At 34.6% G+C, this 24,095-nt stretch overlaps 1 protein-coding gene across 1 annotated transcript in view; it reads left to right on the forward strand.

Annotated features, from left to right (window-relative positions):
- Window positions 1–24,095, forward strand: part of LOC149411337 (serine protease inhibitor 42Dd-like) — a 32,910-nt gene that overhangs the window by 3,069 nt on the left and 5,746 nt on the right. Inside the window, exon 4 of the mRNA XM_089647682.1 lies at window positions 101–346. Coding sequence (XP_089503808.1) covers window positions 101–346 — 246 coding nt within the window. The remainder of the gene's footprint in view (window positions 1–100; window positions 347–24,095) is intronic.

Genomic DNA, 24,095 nt, shown 5'->3' on the forward strand with positions numbered 1-24,095 from the left:
AGATGGGGCATGGAAGCAATATTAGTTTGAAACATTCCGCACGCCATATAAATTATTTCTATTATTCATGATTGGTGTACAAATTTATTTTTTTCACCAGGTAGCATCGCAAACTAAGAGAAAGATGAAGGAGATATTCGACGAGGGTGACTTAGATCCTGCGGGGACGTCTGTAATTTTTGTGAACAGTGTGTATTACAAAAACAGGTGGCTGTACCCTCCCACAGTACTGAATGGGACCTGGGACTTTATCCTGGGTGCTGATAAAGTCAACCATACTAAAGTCAAGATGTACAGAGTTAACGGAGTTATGCCTTATGGATATAACGAGGAATTGGATGCACAGGTGACTTATTTTACATTTTACCCACTTAAGCCCCCTCATTCCGATTTTCTACCGATTTGAACACATTAAGTTTTTAAGCTCTTAAAAAAATATGTGTTATTTGTTAAGATAATGTCGATACATTATTTGTAGAGCTGAAACGGTAATTGAATTAAACTCATTCGATAGAAAAAAATCGCAAAGTTTGCTCCGAACTCAATAAAAACACTTTTTGTTCTGTTATGTAACACATAACATGAATGTGTTCATGGTATGAAAAAATTTACGTCATTTCTTTAAATGCTACTTTAGACATCTGTCGACAAATTTTTGCTCTATTTTATATAAGTCATGCTTTATTAAACATTTTCGCTTTCCCCCATGAATTATAATCGTTTTTTTTATATATTAGCGCGCACCCTCTAACATTTGTATGTTCAAATCTCCCTTTTAAATCATCTTCTTCTTATTTTCGATTGCTTACTACGTAGCCTTAATATAAGCACATACTTATACAGGGTGTATCGGCACATACCCGACAAACTTTAACCATCTATTCCTTAGCACATTTGGACTAAAAAATGTTATGGGCACTTTGCTGTCCGGTAACATTTTTTAAAATAAAAAATTTCTTATTCATATTTTCACCACATGTCACCAATGTTTTATCCTTTGTCAAAGTTTGAAAACCCATCTGGCCATATTTTATTCGAGTTTCGTTGAATAATGTACGAACGTACCTACATACATTGGCGCGCTTTTACAATCACAACGAAATGGGATGGCACCATTCGTCTCATTTTTAACTATTATTATTTAGTGTGTATGAAAGAGCGAGGACGCTTTTTGACATACTTGCTAATAACAGCCGTTGAACACGAGAAACAATGCCAATGTCAGTGATGGAGTGTGGATTTTTTAATTTTTTTTTTGTTTTTAATTGAAAAAAAAATGTTACCCCACAGCAAAGTGCCCATAACATTTTTTACTCCAAATGTGCTAAGGAATAGCTGTATAAAGTTTGTCGGGCACGTGCCGATACACCCTGTATAAAAGAAAATAAATCCTAGTTTTGTGATCATTACCACAGTTGGCACTTTAATCCTTGGTGAATCGTTACAGCCTCTTGAATACGCCTTCTTAGTTCTCGGGAGCACAAAAAAGGAACAAACACAGCATCCCCACTTACCTGTTGTCTATATTCCAAAGATTGTGATTCCTCCGTCACTATACGAACTTTCAGTAGAGCGAAAAAAAGTAATTTATTTTTGTATGTTTCTACAATTCTAATATTTTTTTTATATTTAACCGTAATGCTTGACAGCTGATAAAAATTGAATCAAAAGCGGAAAAAGGCCGAGAATCGGCGTTTAACTGGTAGGTACCGCTCAAGTGTAAAAAAATTTAAATGATGAAATGCAATGGAGTCCAATCTTAGAAATATTTAGAGATTTTTTTCCATCAAAATCCATTATTTTCCAATGAAGGTTTGAAGAACTAGGCAAAGGTGTTTTAAGGTAGATAGTATACAAATTTAAAAGAAATTGGTTTCTACGGTATTAATATCAGTAGGTTTATATTTAAAATTGGTCGATATAGGATTAATATCAGTTGTTTTATATTTAAAATTGGTCACTATGGGATGAATATCGGTTGTCTTATGTTTAAATTTGGTTGCTACTTATTTAATATCAACGGTATAAATATACCATAAACAATGATAACATGTCACAGTTAAAATCTTAGAAATATTTAAAAAAAAGGTATTAATATGGTATTAATATCGTTTTTTTATATTTAAATTTGGTTGCTTTGGTATAAATATCGGTTCTTTTATTTTTAAAATTGGTCGCTCTGGTATTAATATCGGTTGTCTTATATTTAAATTTGGTTGCTATGATATTAATGTCGGATGTTTTATATTTAAATTTGGTTGCTATTGTATTAATGTAGGATGTTTTATATTTAAATTTGGTTGCTATGGTATTAATATCGGCTGTTTTTTATTTAAAATTGGTCACTATGGGATTAATATCATTTGGTTGCTATGATATTAATATCATTTTATTGCTATGGTATTAATATCAGTTGTTTTATATTTAAAATTGGTCGCTATTGGATTAATATCACTTGGTTGCTATGGTATTAACATCATTTGGTTGCTATGGTATTAATATCATTTGGTTGCTATGGTATTAATATCGGATGTTTTATATTTAAATATGGTTGCTATGGTATTAATATCGCTTGTTTTATATTTAAATTTGGTTGCTATGGTAATATATCGGTTGTTTTATATTTAAAATTGGTCACTATGGGATTAATATCATTTGGTTGCTATGATATTAATATCATTTTATTGCTATGGTATTAATATCAGTTGTTTTATATTTAAAATTGGTCGCTATTGGATTAATATCACTTGGTTGCTATGGTATTAACATCATTTGGTTGCTATGGTATTAATATCGGATGTTTTATATTTAAATATGGTTGCTATGGTATTAATATCGCTTGTTTTATATTTAAATTTGGTTGCTATGGTAATATATCGGTTGTTTTATATTTAAAATTGGTTGCTTTGGTATTAATATCGGTTGTTTCATATTTAAAATTGGTCGCTATGGGATTAATATCACTTGGTTGCTATGGTATTAATATCATTTGGTTGCTATGGTAATAATATCGGTTGTTTTAGATTTAAATATGGTTGCTATGGTATAAATAACGGTTTTTTTATATTTAAAATTTGTCGCTATGGGATTAATATCAGTTGTTTTATATTTAAATTTCGTTGCTATGATATTAATATCGATTGTTTTATATTTATATTTGGTTGGTATGGTATTAATATCGGTTGTTTTATATTTAAAATTGGTCGCTATGGTATAAATATCGGTTGTTTTATATTTAAAATTGGTCGCTATGGGATTGTAATGATCTGCCCTTTCTACTTCAAACCTTTCCTTCTCTTCTTTCTACGATAAATTTTCCTTTAAGTCCCATAGGTAACTTTTCCATAAGGCTTTGGTTATGTATATATCCGGGGTAGGAAGGTCCTCCCTGCCGTCTTTCAATCCCTTGCCTCTCTCTTTATTACACACCCCTTCAAGTGTGTACATCCTAGTTTGTCTACGCGACGTACGACCTTGAACGTACTCATTTCACGTGACGGTTCAGTATAAAAAGGCTTCACCGAACGTTGTGTTGGGTTTTTGTTTCTCGGTTTAGAAACCTAGTTATTTATGTTTTGTGTGGTATCCCTTGGTTCTTTTGAGATAGAGTGAGTTGAATCCATTACCGCTGTTTTTCAAAACCATTTCATAAACCTTATCTTCTAAGTCGCCTGCTCACCCCCCCCTAGCTACTCGATTCTACCTATCGTAGGGTAATGTGAATATAATAAAGTGTTAGATTTTATATATGTGATATACATACGATAAATTTATGGTGTTAGTTGTCGGCGCCATCCATGTATATATTTTGGGAGGGGAAGGAGAGGAAAGGAAATGAATTTTTTTCAAGTTAAGATTGGCTCCTCCGCTTACCAAACAAAACTGATGGATGATAATTTGAGCAAGGCGATCGATATCTGCGTGTCTGGATATCACAACCGGCCGGGTCTCCCCTTGTTCCAAATCGGCAACCTTCACGCCAGAATAAAGAAAACCAGGTCTCTTCACCAATTTCAGAATTGCCCCAATCTCAAACACCTCCAGGATAAACTACTTTACTGAGTGTAGAAGGGGAAAACCATAACATCCCTTTATCACGAATCTAGTCGCGAAAATGTGACACGCAAGGTCCTAAGTTACGTGCCACCTCCAGAAAACGTTGTAACTCCCACGCCGTCGGGGATTTACATCCCTTTCTAGGTCAATACACATATAACACACGACGATCTTGTCGACATTCTGCCTGCTTATTAACGATAGGTTGTGTGCCTACCCATTCAGCCAATTATCATGTGAGATATATGTAAGGTCTACTCGATATGCCAAATTTGGGATGAGGACTGTCTGTATTTTAATATTTGGTTCCAGTATTTATTTTATGAGGTTACTAGCATCCTCGTGTATTAGGTATGGGTAACTTCTACTGAATACCTATCCTCTCAGGTAAGGTATAAACGGATAATTGGTTTGATTTTTTGCATTTAATTTAAAGAGGCTGCCTACCTCTCGAAAGATACCTGTTGAGAAAAGTTGTTCGGTTGGTAGTTTTATTTCGGAGATTACCATCTCCCTCTTTCGACTTTAGATTTGTTTTCGTGCATCCCAATTCGTAACTTAGAAAGTCAAACAATAGATGAAAAAGTATTAAATTAGAAAGTCAAATAACAGAAGAAAAGTTTTCATTTTGTTCCGTCTGGTTGCATCCGATCGCTTTCAATTTGGGACGGCATACGCTAGCAAAACTTCCCCTTTGACTGACTGTACTCCGCGCCTCTCGGCCTATATATGAAAAGTCATTGGCCTGTCTCTCACTCACAGCTGATTGACAATCCGTCTTTTAAAGGGGGTCCTCTGGAATTTAATAAATAATATAAAAAACTCACCCAGTTAGGCACCTCTCATTCTCAGCGTGAAGCTTACCTGGTTACACTATATAGCTAAATCACTTTAATTTTCGACCTCCTCCCTACGCTTATAAAAGGGTAATTAAATATTCCTGTAAATAAAATTGTACCTCCCTAATCTGTTAGGATTCGAACCCACAGTTAATAATCTATTTGATTCTCTGGTTTTCGGTCTCCGTGGATAGAATGCCATCTCGCCAAATCAATAACTTAGCCCGATTAAACACTTCCTGCCTTTAAGTACATTCACTCTATTTTAAAACGCAATCAATATTTTTATTATTTTCATGTTTTTAAGACAAGCAATCTAGTTCGAACTGTATACGAAATCACGTTTAAATCAACACAACTTTATAACACAATCGCGATTGCACAACACCTGGCGCCCCTGAGGTGGGTTTTTACAAAACGGCGCTCTACAAATTATCCAATTATTATTATTGTCATTATTATTAATTGTTTTCCCACTGAGTCGAATCACTTTCACTTCACACAAACACCGGATCAATAATCTTTCACTTTAATTCAATATTCCGCAATATTCTCTAATACCATTTGAATTCAATAATTAACTGCAATTTCAAACAACACTTCTGATTTGTATCCCTTTCTCGGGGCTGTCAATCCACCAAAGTTCAAAACTCGACTGTCCTCCGATCTCTCCTTTCCCGTGGGAATCTGTTTACTCAAGGCCTGTCTGTCAATAAATCTTCCGTCGTTGTTTAAACAAAAAATTTTTAGAGCACGTTATTTTATTATTTATCGTTTATTTTTGTGGATGTCCAAAACATCACAGCCTCCCTTTAGTTCTAAGCCCAACGGGTAATCTCGCTTCCTCGTGTTAGTCGATGGGATTAGAAATAACTATAGGTAATTTACGTTTCTCGAATACCTCTGTATTTATTTTTTATTTTTATTTTAAATTTTATTTTAATTCTTCCAAAATGTTGAGCGCCCCTGTTCTTCGTTTCTAACCTAGCATCTGTTTATTTTTTTGGTTCCCGTGATTATCGGCTTGTTCTACTGGTGAGTTTTTTTCCGCCCTCAGCTTTTTCAAGTGTTTTTGTCTCTCTATGGGTAGAAATTCAATATGTCATGTCACACTTGTTTATTTTTAAACTCTGAGTTATTTGTTTAAACATAATAGTACTTGACTTAACTTTGTGTTTTTTCATCTCAATGCGTTATTTGTATTATATTCGAGTGTTATTTATTTCCATGTTGATTTGTTTTTATTTTGTGTCCTCGGCTGTGATCCGATGGTTTTTTGTCCGTCTGTGTTATTTATGACTTAAACATTCTCTGCCTTTTAGATCTGGAATAAACAATAATTGTTTACAGTTATTCTAATATCAATGGTATAAAATATGCCATATACTTCACGATATCCGATGCAATGTTTATTTTAGATTTGTCCCAGCTATCTTATTCTTGTGTTATAATTAATCCGATTTCGATGTTTGTTTATCCTTTGGCTTCGTTGTTTATGAACATTTTAGATGTTTTTTGTCGTCACAATGAATTCAATGTTTTCCGGGTCTGTCTGTTTATTCTATTTTGCCTTTGAAGTACGATGTCTCTGTTATCATTTTTGACGATAGGTACCATTTCTTTTGCTGTTAATGTGAATTAATAAGGTTTATGAAATCCATTTTTTTTTCTCAACAACAGTAATGAACTCAAGCCAGCTTTTATATCTATCTCTCCTGGTTTGCGGCATCAGATGTAATGATCTGCCCTTTCTACTTCAAACCTTTCCTTCTCTTCTTTCTACGATAAATTTTCCTTTAAGTCCCATAGGTAACTTTTCCATAAGGCTTTGGTTATGTATATATCCGGGGTAGGAAGGTCCTCCCTGCCGTCTTTCAATCCCTTGCCTCTCTCTTTATTACACACCCCTTCAAGTGTGTACATCCTAGTTTGTCTACGCGACGTACGACCTTGAACGTACTCATTTCACGTGACGGTTCAGTATAAAAAGGCTTCACCGAACGTTGTGTTGGGTTTTTGTTTCTCGGTTTAGAAACCTAGTTATTTATGTTTTGTGTGGTATCCCTTGGTTCTTTTGAGATAGAGTGAGTTGAATCCATTACCGCTGTTTTTCAAAACCATTTCATAAACCTTATCTTCTAAGTCGCCTGCTCACCCCCCCCTAGCTACTCGATTCTACCTATCGTAGGGTAATGTGAATATAATAAAGTGTTAGATTTTATATATGTGATATACATACGATAAATTTATGGTGTTAGTTGTCGGCGCCATCCATGTATATATTTTGGGAGGGGAAGGAGAGGAAAGGAAATGAATTTTTTTCAAGTTAAGATTGGCTCCTCCGCTTACCAAACAAAACTGATGGATGATAATTTGAGCAAGGCGATCGATATCTGCGTGTCTGGATATCACAACCGGCCGGGTCTCCCCTTGTTCCAAATCGGCAACCTTCACGCCAGAATAAAGAAAACCAGGTCTCTTCACCAATTTCAGAATTGCCCCAATCTCAAACACCTCCAGGATAAACTACTTTACTGAGTGTAGAAGGGGAAAACCATAACATCCCTTTATCACGAATCTAGTCGCGAAAATGTGACACGCAAGGTCCTAAGTTACGTGCCACCTCCAGAAAACGTTGTAACTCCCACGCCGTCGGGGATTTACATCCCTTTCTAGGTCAATACACATATAACACACGACGATCTTGTCGACATTCTGCCTGCTTATTAACGATAGGTTGTGTGCCTACCCATTCAGCCAATTATCATGTGAGATATATGTAAGGTCTACTCGATATGCCAAATTTGGGATGAGGACTGTCTGTATTTTAATATTTGGTTCCAGTATTTATTTTATGAGGTTACTAGCATCCTCGTGTATTAGGTATGGGTAACTTCTACTGAATACCTATCCTCTCAGGTAAGGTATAAACGGATAATTGGTTTGATTTTTTGCATTTAATTTAAAGAGGCTGCCTACCTCTCGAAAGATACCTGTTGAGAAAAGTTGTTCGGTTGGTAGTTTTATTTCGGAGATTACCATCTCCCTCTTTCGACTTTAGATTTGTTTTCGTGCATCCCAATTCGTAACTTAGAAAGTCAAACAATAGATGAAAAAGTATTAAATTAGAAAGTCAAATAACAGAAGAAAAGTTTTCATTTTGTTCCGTCTGGTTGCATCCGATCGCTTTCAATTTGGGACGGCATACGCTAGCAAAACTTCCCCTTTGACTGACTGTACTCCGCGCCTCTCGGCCTATATATGAAAAGTCATTGGCCTGTCTCTCACTCACAGCTGATTGACAATCCGTCTTTTAAAGGGGGTCCTCTGGAATTTAATAAATAATATAAAAAACTCACCCAGTTAGGCACCTCTCATTCTCAGCGTGAAGCTTACCTGGTTACACTATATAGCTAAATCACTTTAATTTTCGACCTCCTCCCTACGCTTATAAAAGGGTAATTAAATATTCCTGTAAATAAAATTGTACCTCCCTAATCTGTTAGGATTCGAACCCACAGTTAATAATCTATTTGATTCTCTGGTTTTCGGTCTCCGTGGATAGAATGCCATCTCGCCAAATCAATAACTTAGCCCGATTAAACACTTCCTGCCTTTAAGTACATTCACTCTATTTTAAAACGCAATCAATATTTTTATTATTTTCATGTTTTTAAGACAAGCAATCTAGTTCGAACTGTATACGAAATCACGTTTAAATCAACACAACTTTATAACACAATCGCGATTGCACAACACCTGGCGCCCCTGAGGTGGGTTTTTACAAAACGGCGCTCTACAAATTATCCAATTATTATTATTGTCATTATTATTAATTGTTTTCCCACTGAGTCGAATCACTTTCACTTCACACAAACACCGGATCAATAATCTTTCACTTTAATTCAATATTCCGCAATATTCTCTAATACCATTTGAATTCAATAATTAACTGCAATTTCAAACAACACTTCTGATTTGTATCCCTTTCTCGGGGCTGTCAATCCACCAAAGTTCAAAACTCGACTGTCCTCCGATCTCTCCTTTCCCGTGGGAATCTGTTTACTCAAGGCCTGTCTGTCAATAAATCTTCCGTCGTTGTTTAAACAAAAAATTTTTAGAGCACGTTATTTTATTATTTATCGTTTATTTTTGTGGATGTCCAAAACATCACAGGATTAATATCACTTGGTTGCTATGGTATTAATATCATTTGGTTGCTATGGTATTAATATCGGATGTTTTATATTTAAATATGGTTGCTATGGTATTAATATCGCTTGTTTTATATTTAAATTTGGTTGCTATGGTAATATATCGGTTGTTTTATATTTAAAATTGGTTGCTTTGGTATTAATATCGGTTGTTTTATATTTAAAATTGGTCGCTATGGGATTAATATCACTTGGTTGCTATGGTATTAATATCATTTGGTTGCTATGGTAATAATATCGGTTGTTTTAGATTTAAATATGGTTGCTATGGTATAAATAACGGTTTTTTTATATTTAAAATTTGTCGCTATGGGATTAATATCAGTTGTTTTATATTTAAATTTCGTTGCTATGATATTAATATTGATTGTTTTATATTTATATTTGGTTGGTATGGTATTAATATCGGTTGTTTTATATTTAAAATTGGTCGCTATGGTATAAATATCGGTTGTTTTATATTTAAAATTGGTCGCTATGGGATTAATATCACTTGGTTGCTATGGTATTAATATCATTTGGTTGCTATGGTAATAATATAAGTTGTTTTATATTTAAAATTGGTTGCTATGGTATTAATATCGGTTGTTTTATATTTTAAATTGGTCACTATGGGGTTAATATCATTTGGTTGCTATGGTATTAATATCATTTGGTTGCTATGGTATTAATATCGGTTGTTTTATATTTATTTTTTTTTGCTATGGTATTAATATCATTTGGTTGCTATGGTATTAATATCGGTTGTTTTATATTTAAAATTGGTCGCTATGGGGTTAATATCATTTGGTTGCTATGGTATTAATATCATTTGGTTGCTATGGTATTAATATCGGTTGTTTTATATTTAATTTTTTTTGCTATGGTATTAATATCGGTTGTTTCACATTTCAATTTGGTTGATATGGTATAAATATCGGTTATTTTATATATGAAATTGGTTGCTACGGCATAAATATCGGTTGTTTTATATTTAAAATTGGTCGCTATGGGATTAATATTTATATATTTTTTATTTATTTATTTATTAAGTTAAAAGTAATTTACATTTCACTTTCTTAACTTAAATATATAACATTAAATAGATAGTTTTCTAATATTGTTCTAATAACTTAAGATTAAAAAGTTTTTTTCTTGAATACATTTATACTCTCCGTTTTAAGTTTATCTGGAGATAATGTTATTATGTTATAATCTCCTTATAATAATAATTTATTTATTATAAGGAGATTGTATATTTGTACACCCTCGTGGCCAATGCCTCTTTTGCCACTTTCAGTCCTTACAGCATGTGTGTACAATTTGTTATGTTGCCTAGTATAATGTTCGTGTACTTGTGACGTTTGTTTAAATGTTGTGTTTGTGTGTATAAGTCCATTTTGGATTTTGTAGATTAGGAGGCATATGTTGTATTCGTACAATTTTCTAATGTTCAAAAGTTTCATTTTCTGATACAGTTTTTTTGTGGGAGTGTCCGGTTTATAATTGAAGAGTTTTTTAATAACTTTGTTCTGTATTGTACTGTGTTCTGTTTGTAAATCATTTAGGTATGTAATGTATGTGTTTCCCCATATTTCTTTTAAATAATTTAGATGGGACTGGATTAAACTAAAATATAAGCCCCTCTTTACCTCCGTTGGTAGGAGATGGGCAATTCTACCAAATACACCAATTAGTGGGATGATTTTTGCTTTTAATTTTTCTACGTGTTGTTTAAATATCAGATGTTTATCAATATGTAAGCCAAGGTATTTTTCGCTGTCTAGAATAAGCAAGTCCCTTTCTTCTATTTGTAGAGGTTTATGCGACGGTATTATTATTTTAGGTGAGCTTAGGATCATGTAGCCGGTTTTATTAATATTTATTGTTAATATATTTTTTATTAGCCAACTGTTTAGAATATTAAGATCCTCTTGAGATTGTTCTAATAGAGTTTCTAAGTTTTTTCCGAAATAAAATATTGCAGTGTCATCAGCGTATAGAAATATTTCACCATGTAGTTTCAACTGGCAGATGTCATTTATATATATTTGGAATAGGAGGGGTCCCAGTATAGATCCTTGCGGAACTCCATAGTTTATACTCTCTAACTGACTGTTATTATCTTGTATGCTAACATATTGTTTTCTGTTTGATAGATATGATTTAATTAATTTGATAGCTGGCCCGGTTACTCCTGTTTTTTCTATTTTTTTAATCAGTATTTCATGACTTGCGGTGTCAAAGGCTTTTTGAAGGTCTACAAGAATTGCTATGACATTTTTTCTATTATCTATGCTAGTTCTAAGTTTATTTATAAGATCATTAGTTGCAGAAAGAGTGTTAGACTTTTTTCTGAAACCGAATTGTTTGGCATATAGAAATGATTTTTTTTCAGAAAGTTGTTTAGCCTATCGTATATTACTCTTTCGAATATTTTTGATAGAATTGGTAGGACAGAAATAGGCCTGTAGTTTGATGTTTGAGTTTTCGAGCTCCCTTTATATATTGGGATAACCCTTGCGATTTTACAACTGTTCGGAAATTGACCTTCTTTTAGGCTCAGGTTAATCAGTTTAGTTAGTATAGGTGTTAATAGCGGGGTAAGTTTTTGTACTGTTACACATTTTAATTGGTCATGACCAGCACTCGCATTTGATTTTAGGGATTTTATAAAAGCTATTATTTCGGGTTCAGTTGCGGGTTGTAGGTATATTGACTCCGTACTTTCATACTTTAATGTAATTTTTTCATCCAGTTCATGGGTGTATTTGTTAATTATATTACCAGCTAAAGAGGCGCCAACATTACAAAAGTAGTTATTAAAGCATTCGCATATCTTGATCTCTTCTGTGATAATTTCATTATCTCTCTTTAGTTTTTTACATGGTTTGCTTTGCGTGTTTGTTTGATTCTTGATGATGTTGTTAATTAGGTTCCAAGTTTTTTTGGTATTATTTTCACATTTTTTAAATAGTCTGCTATAGTGTTGTTTTTTAGAGTTTTGTTTTTGTATAGTTATTTGGTTACGTATTTTAGTAAATTCTGTTTTCAGTAATATGTTACAGGGTTCTTTTTTTATTTTTAAGTGTTTTATTTCTTTTATTAATCATTTTTAATAAGTCTTTTGTTATCCAACCAGGAAGACAGGTTTTATTTGTTTTTATTATTGTTGAACTGTAAAAAGTAATTTTGTTTATTAGATAGTTTACAAAGTTATTGTAGTTCAGTTCCAAGTCCTCGTTATTATTTATAGAAAAGGGGTTTTGTCGAATATCCTCTTCTAGTTTATCATAGTCAATTTTCGTATATTTATAGGAGGGTTTTTGTGAATTCTTTTTAGTGTAGGTGTGCAGTATATCAAGAATCAGTAGGTTGTGATCAGATATTGAAGTGTCACAGTTTGTTATAGAATATGAAAGATTTATGTCTGAGATGATGTGATCGATAATGGTGTTGGTGCTTTCTGTGATACGTGTCGCATGTTTTTTGTTTATTATATTGAAATTGTTTGACTTGATGATTTCTGTGTATTTACAAGTGTGTATGTTTGTGGAGTCAAGTAAGTTGATATTAAAGTCCCCTAGTATTATGGACCTTTTGTGAGTTTTCAGCTGTGTGTTTAACTTATCTATAAAATCTTGGAAATTGGTGTTTGGTTTTTTATATATCTCTCCAATGTTTAAGTTTAGTTTGTTTAATTGTATCCAGAGGAAATTGTTGTCTGGATCTACTATATTGTTGATTAAATTATATTCTAAGTTTTCTTCAATAAATATGGATACTCCACCACCGATGCCCTCAGGTCGGCAGGATGCCTCGTGTTTGTAGCCTTCAATATTGATATATGGTACGTTCGTTTCTTTGAGCCAAGTTTCTGTTAAAAGTATGATGTTGATTTTGTAGTTAATGGTTTTTAATAAGCACAGGATCTCGTCGACTTTTCCTTTCAGGCTTCTAATATTTAGATATAGGAATGAGATTGAAGTTTGGTTTTTGTTTGTTGCCAACTGTTTGTAGAGAGTTACGTCATCTACCCGTGTATGTAGTTTTTTTTTAATTTTTTTTTTTTTTTATAGTGAATACCTCACAAGAGTCCCAACTGCTCCTGTCTGGAGCCAGTGAGACTATGGCATCCCCAATTTGGGGATGTTGTGAGGCTGAAGGTAAGTGGGGAAGGGAAAGAGGAAGGTGGGGAAGTACCTGGCTATTCAGATCTAGTCACTAAACACGGCTAAAGCCATTTGGAGCAACGTTTCAATTCTGAATGGTGGTCTTACACCAGAGCGATACTGGTAGTATCTTCCACTCTGGAACGTGCCGCAAATATACTATATATTATTTTAATTAATTAATTGTGAAATAACACAAATTAATCAAATAAAATTTATTTGCGCACGCCGGGTTCGAACCCGCGACCTTCGGAATGGCAGTCCAATGCGTTACCACTGGACTATGCCGGCCGTCAAAATAGTTTGTTTGTTTCTAAATAGTAAGTTTCGATATGATTGGTGGTCGTCGATTGACTATTTCGTTATTTTTTTATTATTATAAGATTTCATTTCGTCCATTTTTTTTTTTTTTTTTTAATGTTTTTTTTTAATTTAACATTAAATTGGTGATTTTTCCGGCATTATCGGGATCCAGTCTTTTGGAGTTTGCGTATAGGTAGATTTGGGTTCATGTTTGTTTATTTCCTTCTCGATATTATATAAAATTTTCCGGTGGTTATTCTTAATTATTTCAATTATGTTTATTCTTGCCAAACTCATCGATTTCGAGATATCATATTCATTCATTCGGTCGTGGAAAATTGGTCCGATGAATTGACAATGATTTTTGAATAGAGCAGCGTGAGACCTTATTTCGTGGTTGAGTTTGGAAACATTCAAATGATTATTTTTAGGTACCGAGTGCACTATAACATTGGTGTGGTGAAGATTATTTACAATGTAGTACAAGTGACTAATTATATTTTTCGGTGATTTTTCATTTGTCCCAGTAAAAATGATGACAAAATCTTTTTTTGTAAGGATTTCACATGACTGTAATATCATTTGGTTGCTATGATATTAATATCGTTTGGTAACTATGGTATTAATATCAGTTGTTTTATATTTAAATTTGGTTGCTATGGTAATAATATAAGTTGTTTTATATTTAAAATTGGTTGCTATGGTATTAATATCGGTTGTTTTATATTTAAACTTGGTCGCTATGGGATTAATATCACTTGGTTGCTATGGTATTAATATCATTTTGTTGCTATGGTATTAATATCACTTGGTTGCTACGATATTAATATCGGTTGTTTTATATTTGAATTTGGTTGCTATGGTTTTAATATCGGTTGTTTCACATTTCGATTTGGTTGCTATGGTATAAATACCGGTTACTTTATATTTAAAATTGGTTGCTATGGTATATCGGTTGTTTTATATTTAAAATTCGTCGCTATGGGATAAATATCATTTTTTTGCTATGGGATTAATATCAGTTGTTTTATATTTGAATTTGGTTGATATGGTAATAATATCGGTTGTTTTTTATTTAAAATTGGTCGCTATGGGGTTAATATCATTTGGTTGCTATGGTATTAATATCATTTGGTTGCTATGGTATTAATATCATTTTGTTGCTATGGTAATAATATCAGTTGTTTTAGATTTAAATTTGATTGCTATGGTAATAATATCGGTTGTTTTATATTTAAAATTAGTTGCTATGGTATTAATATCGGTTGTTTTATATATAAAATTGGTCGCTATAGGATTAATATCACTTGGTTGCTATGGTATTAATATCATTTGGTTGCTATGGTAATAATGGTTGTTTTAGATTTAAATTTGGTTGCTATGGGATTAATATCATTTGTTTGCTATGATATTAATATCATTTGGTTGCTATGGTAACTATATTGGTTGTTTCACATTTCGATTTAGTTGCTATGGTATAAATATCGATTGTTTTATAATTAAAATTGGTTGCTATGGTATATCTATCTATTGTGTTGCTATGGTTATAAATATCGGTTGTTTTATATTTGAAATTGGTTGCTATGGTATAAATATCGGTTGTTTTATATTTAAAATTGGTCGCTATGGGATTGATATCAATTGGTTACTTTGATATTAATATCATTTGGTTACTATGGTATTAGTATCAGTTGTTTTATATTTAAATTTGGTTGCTATGGTAATAATAATGGTTGTTTTATATTTAAAATTGGTTGCTATGGTATATCGGCTGTTTTATATTTAAAATTGGTCGCTATGGGATTAATATCATTTGGTTGCTTAGGTATTAATATTATTTGGTTGCTATGGCATTAATATCGGTTGTTTTATATTTAAATTTTGTTGCTATGGTATTAATATCGGTTGTTTCACATTTCAATTTGGTCGCTATGTTATAAATATCGGTTGTTTTATATTTGAAATTGGTTGCTATGGTATAAATATCGGTTGTTTTATATTTAAAATTGGTCGCTATGGGATTGATATCAATTGGTTGCTTTGATATTAACATCATTTGGTTACTATGGTATTAGTATCAGTTGTTTTATATTTAAATTTGGTTGCTATGGTAATAATAATGGTTGTTTTTTATTTAAAATTGGTTGCTATGGTATTAATATCGGTTGTTTTTTATTTAAAATTGGTCGCTATGGGGTTAATATCATTTGGTTGCTATGGTATTAATATCATTTGGTTGCTATGGTATTAATATCATTTGGTTGCTATGGTAATAATATCAGTTGTTTTAGATTTAAATTTGATTGCGATTGTATAAATATCGGTTGTTTTATATTTAAAATTTGTCGCTATGGGATTAATATTACTTGTTTTATATTTAAATTTCGTTGCTATGATATTAATATCGGTTGTTTTATATTTAAATTTCGTTGCTATGATATTAATATCGGTTGTTTTATATTTATATTTGGTTGCTATGATATTAATATCGGTTGTTTCACATTTCAATTTGGTGGCTATGGTATAAATATCGGTTATTTTATATATGAAATTGGTTGCCATGGTATAAATATCGGTTGTTTTATATTTAAAATTGGTCGCTATGGGATTAATTTCATTTGGTTGCTTCCGTATTAATATCATTTGGTTGCTATGGTATAAATATCGGTTGTTTTATATTGAAATTTCGTTGCATTAATAATATAAGTTGTTTTATATTTAAAATTGGTTACTATGGTATTAATATCAGTTGTTTTATATTTAAATTTGGTTGCTATGGTTTCAATTTGGTAGGCGGGAATGGGTACCGCCGCCCTGGGAACCATTTATTGGATGACCAACACCTCTGCCACAGGTCACCCCAAGTGGTTCGCTACGTTTGGTGACTTAGCAGGGGTGCCCGGGTTCATGGGTTAAGGTTTGCCCAGGTCTTGGTGGCGGGTGCGTCGGCCCACCTTCTGCGTGGCGGGCCGGCTGGGAGATGCTGGTTGAGGGAGACCCTTTACAACCGGTGACCGCTGTCCGGGCCGCTCGATAGTACAGGGGCCCGACCCTCAGGCTCACGACTAAGGGTGGGCTGCCCCATCAGCGAGTGAAAAAACCCCGCCACTGCTGTTGTGCCGGTTCGTGACCGGAGGGGACCCAGCAGCAGCGTTTGGGGCGCATTGGATGCCCTCTCCAGCCGGACTCTCCCAGCCTATCGCCTAGCACCGCAGTGAGTGGGCTGGAACCAAACGCTCATCACTCCTGGACAGCCTGAACCCCATATTCCTACCCACCCCTCATACCTTTCCATTCCCGACCTTCCTTTCACTTCATACACTTAAAAAAAAAAATTAAAATCATGAATATACATAAAAACAAACTTAACATCATTACAGCGGCGAGTAGCAGGCGTCCCCGGTGCGGGCCAAAACTGTTGGTAAATTTTACCAACATTCGCGGTCTGCACACTAATTTAAATTCTGTCATCACCATCTTTTGTCCCAACGTCCCAATAGTACGAGAGCCCACGACCAAAACCATGTCTCATAGCAATACGGCAAAAACCCTATAAAATCGTTAGATTGTATGATTCTGAACCCGACTAGGTATGTAGTAACGGTCGAAAGTGTAGCAACTGCGTGGGAGGCCATTTCTGCTGTGTCAAAAAAAAAGACAGTCGGTATTATAGCAATACGTCTGATAGTGAAAATGTACATAGATTTTATAATTGTATTACGAAAAAGTTTGTTTTCAGACATTTTGCGCGTAGCATATAGCCTGAGCGCATTTTTGAAAATGTCAACAAATTTAGCCGACCTGTATCATAGCAATACGGATAATTTTTTTTTTCAACTTTTCGTATTGCTGCCATGATTACCAAAAACCTGTTTTCAGACACTTTAAGTGTAGCATATACTCCCAAAAACGAAAATAACGTTTCGCAGTCGCCTGGCCGACGCCTCTGTTAAATGTTTTTTTTAAATTTACAGCCTTCATAGATATTCAAGAATCTCCCTTGTCTATTATATGTACTTTGACAGATGACAGATGTCATTACTTATTTCTTTGTTAATTATCATCTAATAAATTCAGGGTCGCAACGTATTCATTGGTTTGTAACAGAAAATTCAAGATGCCTCAATACGATTTTTAAATGATATCTGAGTATCGAAAAGTTGTCTGATAGAGAAGGTGCTACACTACTTACACTACTTAATTTGTCTGATATAAATTTTTTTCACATGTGGACAACTTATTTTATCATGTCCAACAATTTTCAGACATATTGCTATGATACCGATCGGTAAAATTTGTTAACATTTTCAAAACGGTCTCAAAATTTAATGCGTTCACATTTCCGTCTGAAAATTGTTTTGTTCGCATCAAATAACCAAAATTTACTAATAAAAAAGATTTTCAGACGTATTGCTATGAGACATTTTTTTTGTCTCATTTTTAATTTTTTTAAGTGATTTTACGGGTTTGCTCTACACCACTAACGTCTGAAAAATATGTTTCCGGTATCTCAGAACTATCATTCAACTACAGTCTGCAAATCAGACATATTGCTATGATGCAGTTCGGTAAAATTCTTTAACAATTTTGAAAATTCGGTCAGATCAAACGCTACGCGGAAAATGTCTGATATTGGTATTTTCGAGTTCAGGATAATCATATCTATCGATTTGATGCGGTTTTGGCCGTATTGCTATAAGACAAAAATTTTGGTCGTGGGCTCTCGTACTACAACCTTATTTTCCTATCCGAAACTCAGATAGCCGAGCCGCCAGACTCCTCCTATCTGGACTGCCCGGGCTTTACCCTTGCAAGCAAGTTCCGACTCAAAAGAGGAGTCTGCCTCTATAGTCGAGCTGACGTCAACTGTGTACGACTATTGAGTCTGGAAAACTCCAGATTCGACGTAATGTGGGTGCGCGTCAATCTTTCCAGTACGGCAAGATTCTACGCATGTCTATACCGCTCACCGAACCATAGCGAATCAGACACTTCCGAGCTCTTCAAACATTTGAGAGATACTATTGATGATCTCTTGCCCCGCTACCCTTCGGCCGAGTTTATTGTTCTGGGGGACTTCAATGTTCATAACGAACCATGGTTGAAGTTCTCTGGCCCAACGGACTCGGCTGGCCGACAGGCGGAATCCTTTGCCATTTGCTACGGATTAGAGCAACTGGTTCAGGAGCCTACAAGGGTTCCTGATGTCCAGACTCACCGTTCCAATCTGTTAGACCTATTCTTAACTACTGTGCCACACGGTTATAAAATTGACGTCACAGCGCCTCTGGGATCATCTGACCACTGCCTAGTGACGACATCAATCCCCGTTAGCCTCAGACCAACCAATGAGAGGCTGAGGATAAAAGTGTGGCACTATAGGTCAGCAGATTGGTTCGGTATGCGGGCCCATTTCAATGCTTTTCCGTGGTCAGCTGTTTGTTTTCGGACTTCGGACCCTTCAAGATGTGCCCAGGAGATTGGTGAAGTCATCAAATCGGCGATGGATGGCTTCATACAATCGACTTCTAAAGAAACTGGTGTGGGCTCAAAGCCGTGGTTCAGTCGACAATGCTCCGAAGCAGTTCGACGAAAAAACGCGGCTTACCGAGCCTACAACACATCTCGAACGCCCGAAAGCAGATCAGCATACAACAAATCGGCAAAGAAATGCAAGAGAATCATTAATAGGTCAAAATTCGAACACGACCTGCAGATCAGCAAAAAGCTGGCTGCCTGCCCGCATGGCAGCAGAGCATTCTGGTCCCTTGCGGGCTCAATAGGTCGGAATCTTTGCAAACCCAGTTTGTCACCTCTTACCAGACCTGACGGCTCACTAGCAAACACCGCCACCGAAAAGGGTAACTTATTAGGGAAAATGTTTGCGGAAAACTCGACCCTCGATGACGGAGGTGTTGTTCCGCCGTCGGTTCCTCACTGCGGCTTCTATATGAAAAAGCTGAGGATCCGGCATCGGGATGTACTCCACGTTATACGGGGGCTCGATGTTAACAAAGCTAGTGGACCTGATGGAATACCTGCCCTGGTATTGCAGAGGTGTGTTGCGGAAATAGTTCCAGTTTTGACAAAGCTCTTCAAAATGTCCCTGAAGTGTGGCACTGTGCCCTCTGGTTGGAAAAAAGCTGTCATTCACCCTATTCCCAAGAAAGGTGACCGCTCCAACCCGGCCAACTACCGCCCCATAGCGATCACATCAGTTCTGTCCAAAGTGATGGAACGTGTGATCAATGACAAACTGCTCACATACCTCGAGAAGAACAAAATTATCAACGACCGTCAATACGGATTCCGGCGGAACCGCTCGTGCGGTGATCTTCTCGCGTATGTGTCGCATGTTTGGGGGCGGTGCCTGGAACATCACGGTGAGACCCAAACGGTCGCACTAGACATATCCAAGGCCTTTGACCGGGTCTGGCACCGAGGACTTGTCAACAAATTGCCTTCTTACGGACTTCCCGCATCCCTGTGTACGTGGATTGCTAACTTTTTAAGGAATAGGTCGATTCAGGCAGTTGCTGACGGTTTCACCTCATCCTCACACTCTATAAATGCTGGCGTCCCACAGGGATCGGTTCTGTCTCCGACTTTGTTTTTGTTGCACATCAATGACCTTTTGACATGTGCACCGATTCATTGTTACGCGGATGACAGTACAGTTCATGATAGCTTTTTGTTTGACAAGCCCCCAAAGAGCACACAAACTCCAACGGCTCGGAGGGCTTTGAAGCAGAGAATGGACGGTTATCTCGAGAGTATTTCCTCCTGGGGTAAAAATAATCTCGTCGAATTTAATGTTTCAAAGACCCAATCCTGTCTGATTACGTCTAAAAGGGATCTAAATGATAACCTAGTCTCCTTCAACGGAAGCAATCTTCCGAACAGGCCTTCCATTGATATGCTTGGTGTAACTATAAGTGACCAGCTCAGGTATGGGGGCTCCATCGAAGCCAGAGTAAAGCTGGCCTCTCAGAAGCTGGGCGTACTGTACAGGGCCCGCAGATACTTTAATAGTACACAACTGCTGACCCTGTACAAATCGCAAGTGCGCCCTACTGTCCTGAAAGGCCGCCCCTAAATACCTGAAAAAAACCCTTGACTCTGTGCAAAAACGGGCGGTCCCTTTGATAGATTCCCCAATCTTAACAAACGGACTGCAATCTTTAGAGCACAGGCGTCAGGTAGGTATGCTGTCCTTGTTCTATCGGTATTACAATGGAAGATGCTCTGAGGAACTAGCGTCATTGATCCCTTCGGCACCGGTGCGTAGTCGGGATACACGCCAAACGCGCGCCCAACATTTGTACACGGTTGACATTTGTCACATGAGAACGGGTCGCTTCTACGATTCGTTCTTAAGTTCAACAGCTCGGCTGTGGAACGAACTGCCGGCCTCTGTGTTTCCTCCCTCCTACAACATGGGACTCTTCAAGACCCATGTTCACTCCTTCCTCTCCACAAAAAGACCATCCACACAGCATCCCCAAAGATGACATAGGCCCTGAGGGAAATTATTTTCTTCAGGGCCTCCTGTGTGGAGTTAATATAAAAAATAATAATAATATCGGTTGTTTTATATTTGAAATTGGTACTATGGTATTAATATCGGTTGTTTTATATTTTTGGTCGCTATGGGATTAATATCACTTGGTTGCTATGATATTAATATCGGTTGTTTTATATTTAAATTTGGTTGCTATGGTTTTAATATCGGTTGTTTCACATTTCGATTTGGTTGCTATGATAAAAATACCGGTTACTTTATATTTAAAATTGGTTGCTATGGTATATCGGTTGTTTTATATTTAAAATTGGTCGCTATGGGATTAATTTCATTTGGTTGCTTCCGTATTAATATCATTTGGTTGCTATGGTATAAATATCGGTTGTTTTATATTGAAATTTCGTTGCTATGGTATTAATATCGGTTGTTTTATATTTATATTTGTTGCTATGGTATTAATATCGGTTGTTTTATATTTATACTTGGTTGCTATGGTATTAATATCACATGTTTTATATTTAAAATTGATCGCTTTGGGATTAATATTATTTGGTTGCTATGGTATTAAAATCGGTTGTTTCACATTTAAATTTGGTTGCTATGGTATAAATATCGGTTGTTTTATATTTTGAATTTGTTGCTATGGTATTAATATCGGTTGTTTTATATTTAAAATTGGTCGGTATGGGATTAATATCGGTTGTTTCACATTTCAATTTGGTTGCCACCGTATAAATATCGGTTGTTTTATATTTAAAATTGGTTGCTATGGTATTAATATCTGTTGTTTTATATTTAAATTTGGTTGCTATGGTAACACTATCAGTTGTTCTATATTTAAAATTGGTCGCTTTGGGATTAATATCATTTGGTTGCTATGGTATTAATATAGGTTGTTTCTTATTTACATTTGGTTGCAATGGTATAATTATCGGTTGTTTTATATTTAAAATTTGTTGCTATGGTACTAATATCGGTGGTTTTATATTTAAAATTGGTCGCTATTGGATTAATATCGGTTGTTTCACATTTCAATTTGGTTGCTATGGTATAAATATCGTTTTTTTTATATTTAAAATTGGTTGCTATGGTAATTTCATTTGGTTGTTATGGTATTAATATCATTTTGTTGCTTTTGTATTAATATCATTTGATTGCTATGGTATTAATTTCGGTTGTTTTATATTTAAATTTCCTTGCTATGGTATTAATATCGGTTGTTTTATAAATAAATTTGTTGCTATGGTATTAATATCGGTTGTTTTATATTTATACTTGGTTGCTATGGTATTAATATCACATGTTTTATATTTAAAATTGATCGCTTTGGGATTAATATTATTTGGTTGCTATGGTATTAAAATCGGTTGTTTCACATTTAAATTTGGTTGCTATGGTATAAATATCGGTTGTTTTATATTTTGAATTTGTTGCTATGGTATTAATATCGGTTGTTTTATATTTAAAATTGGTCGGTATGGGATTAATATCGGTTGTTTCACATTTCAATTTGGTTGCCACCGTATAAATATCGGTTGTTTTATATTTAAAATTGGTTGCTATGGTATTAATATCATTTGTTTGCTATTGATTTAATATAGGTTGTTTTACGTTTAAATTTCGTTGCTATGGTATAAATATCGGTTGTTTTATATTTATATTTGGTTGCTTTGATATTAATATTGTTTGGCTGCTATGGTATTAGTATCATTTGGTTGCTATGGTATTAATTTCGGTTGTTTTACATTTCAATTTGGTTGCTATGGTATAAATATCGTTTGTTTTATATTTAAAATTTGTTTCTATCTTATTAATATGGGTTGTTTTATATTTAAAATTGGTCGCTATGGGATTTATATAATTTGGTTGCTATGCTATTAATATCATTTGGTTGCTATGGTATTTATATCGGTATTTTTATATTTAAATTTGGTTGCTATGGTAATAATATCTGTTGTTTTATATTTAAATTTGGTTGATATGGTATTCATATCGGTCGTTTCAATTCAGTTAATTTATTGACAGTGTTATATTGGGGCTTATTATTGTGATTCGGAACACATATCTTATTAGGGTTTAAAAAAGCATTCGTAGCCGAGTCTACGCTTCGATGCACTTGACATTAAACAGTTTATATTAACCCCCTAGCGACTGATTTTTTTCAAATTGCCTAGAAAATTCCAACTTCGGACTCATCTCCATTTACTCGAGAGCGAAAGCTCAAATCAAACAATGTTGTTTTAATTGAAATTAATAAAATACTTCGTTTTTACCACTTTTTTGTTTACCAACATGTTTCATGAGCAACGCTCACTTCTTCAGTGTTTTAATAATACTAATTATAAATAATAGACATAGACAATCGTGTCAATAGTGAAATAATAGACATAGACAATGGTGTCAATAGAGACAATGGTGTCATTAAAAAATAATAGACATAGACAATGACAACAATGAAAAGATAAAATGAATAGGGGAAAGAAAGGCTATATGTTATTTTAATGTTCTACTAATCGTTCCAGTCGAAGATGTGGCGCCTGTGAGTATGTTGTACCCCACTGTAAAACTAGACAGGCCCAGAGACACATTAGTTTTATTGCTCCAAAAATCTATAATTCAGTATGTTCAACCCTTAAAGAGACCACTCGTCAAAATCTTCATTCATATAAAAAATATATCAAAACTTGGCTCAAAACAGCCAAAATAGATATTTTTTTCTTATAAGTTATTAACAAAGCCATTAATTATACTTACAACTAATTAGCTTTAAGAGTAGATATATAATAAAGTCTGCTATGTGTTTGTTGTATCAATTAATACTTGTTGTACCAATTAATATTCATTGAGCACTTAAATATTTTTGGAATTTTAGTAAAAAGTAACTGAAATTACGGTAAAATCAATCACCATGTACAATATTTTATTTTTATTTAAACCACTGTTTTAAATATCCACATACAAATAATAATGCCCACGCACAGGCCTCGCCTTTGTGGGATTTTTTTTGTTA

Source organism: Hesperophylax consimilis, chromosome 26, assembly GCF_061612785.1.
Source record: "Hesperophylax consimilis isolate HC1 chromosome 26, BYU_Hcon_1.0, whole genome shotgun sequence".
In the NCBI taxonomy this organism is placed as follows: Eukaryota; Metazoa; Arthropoda; class Insecta; order Trichoptera; family Limnephilidae; genus Hesperophylax; species Hesperophylax consimilis.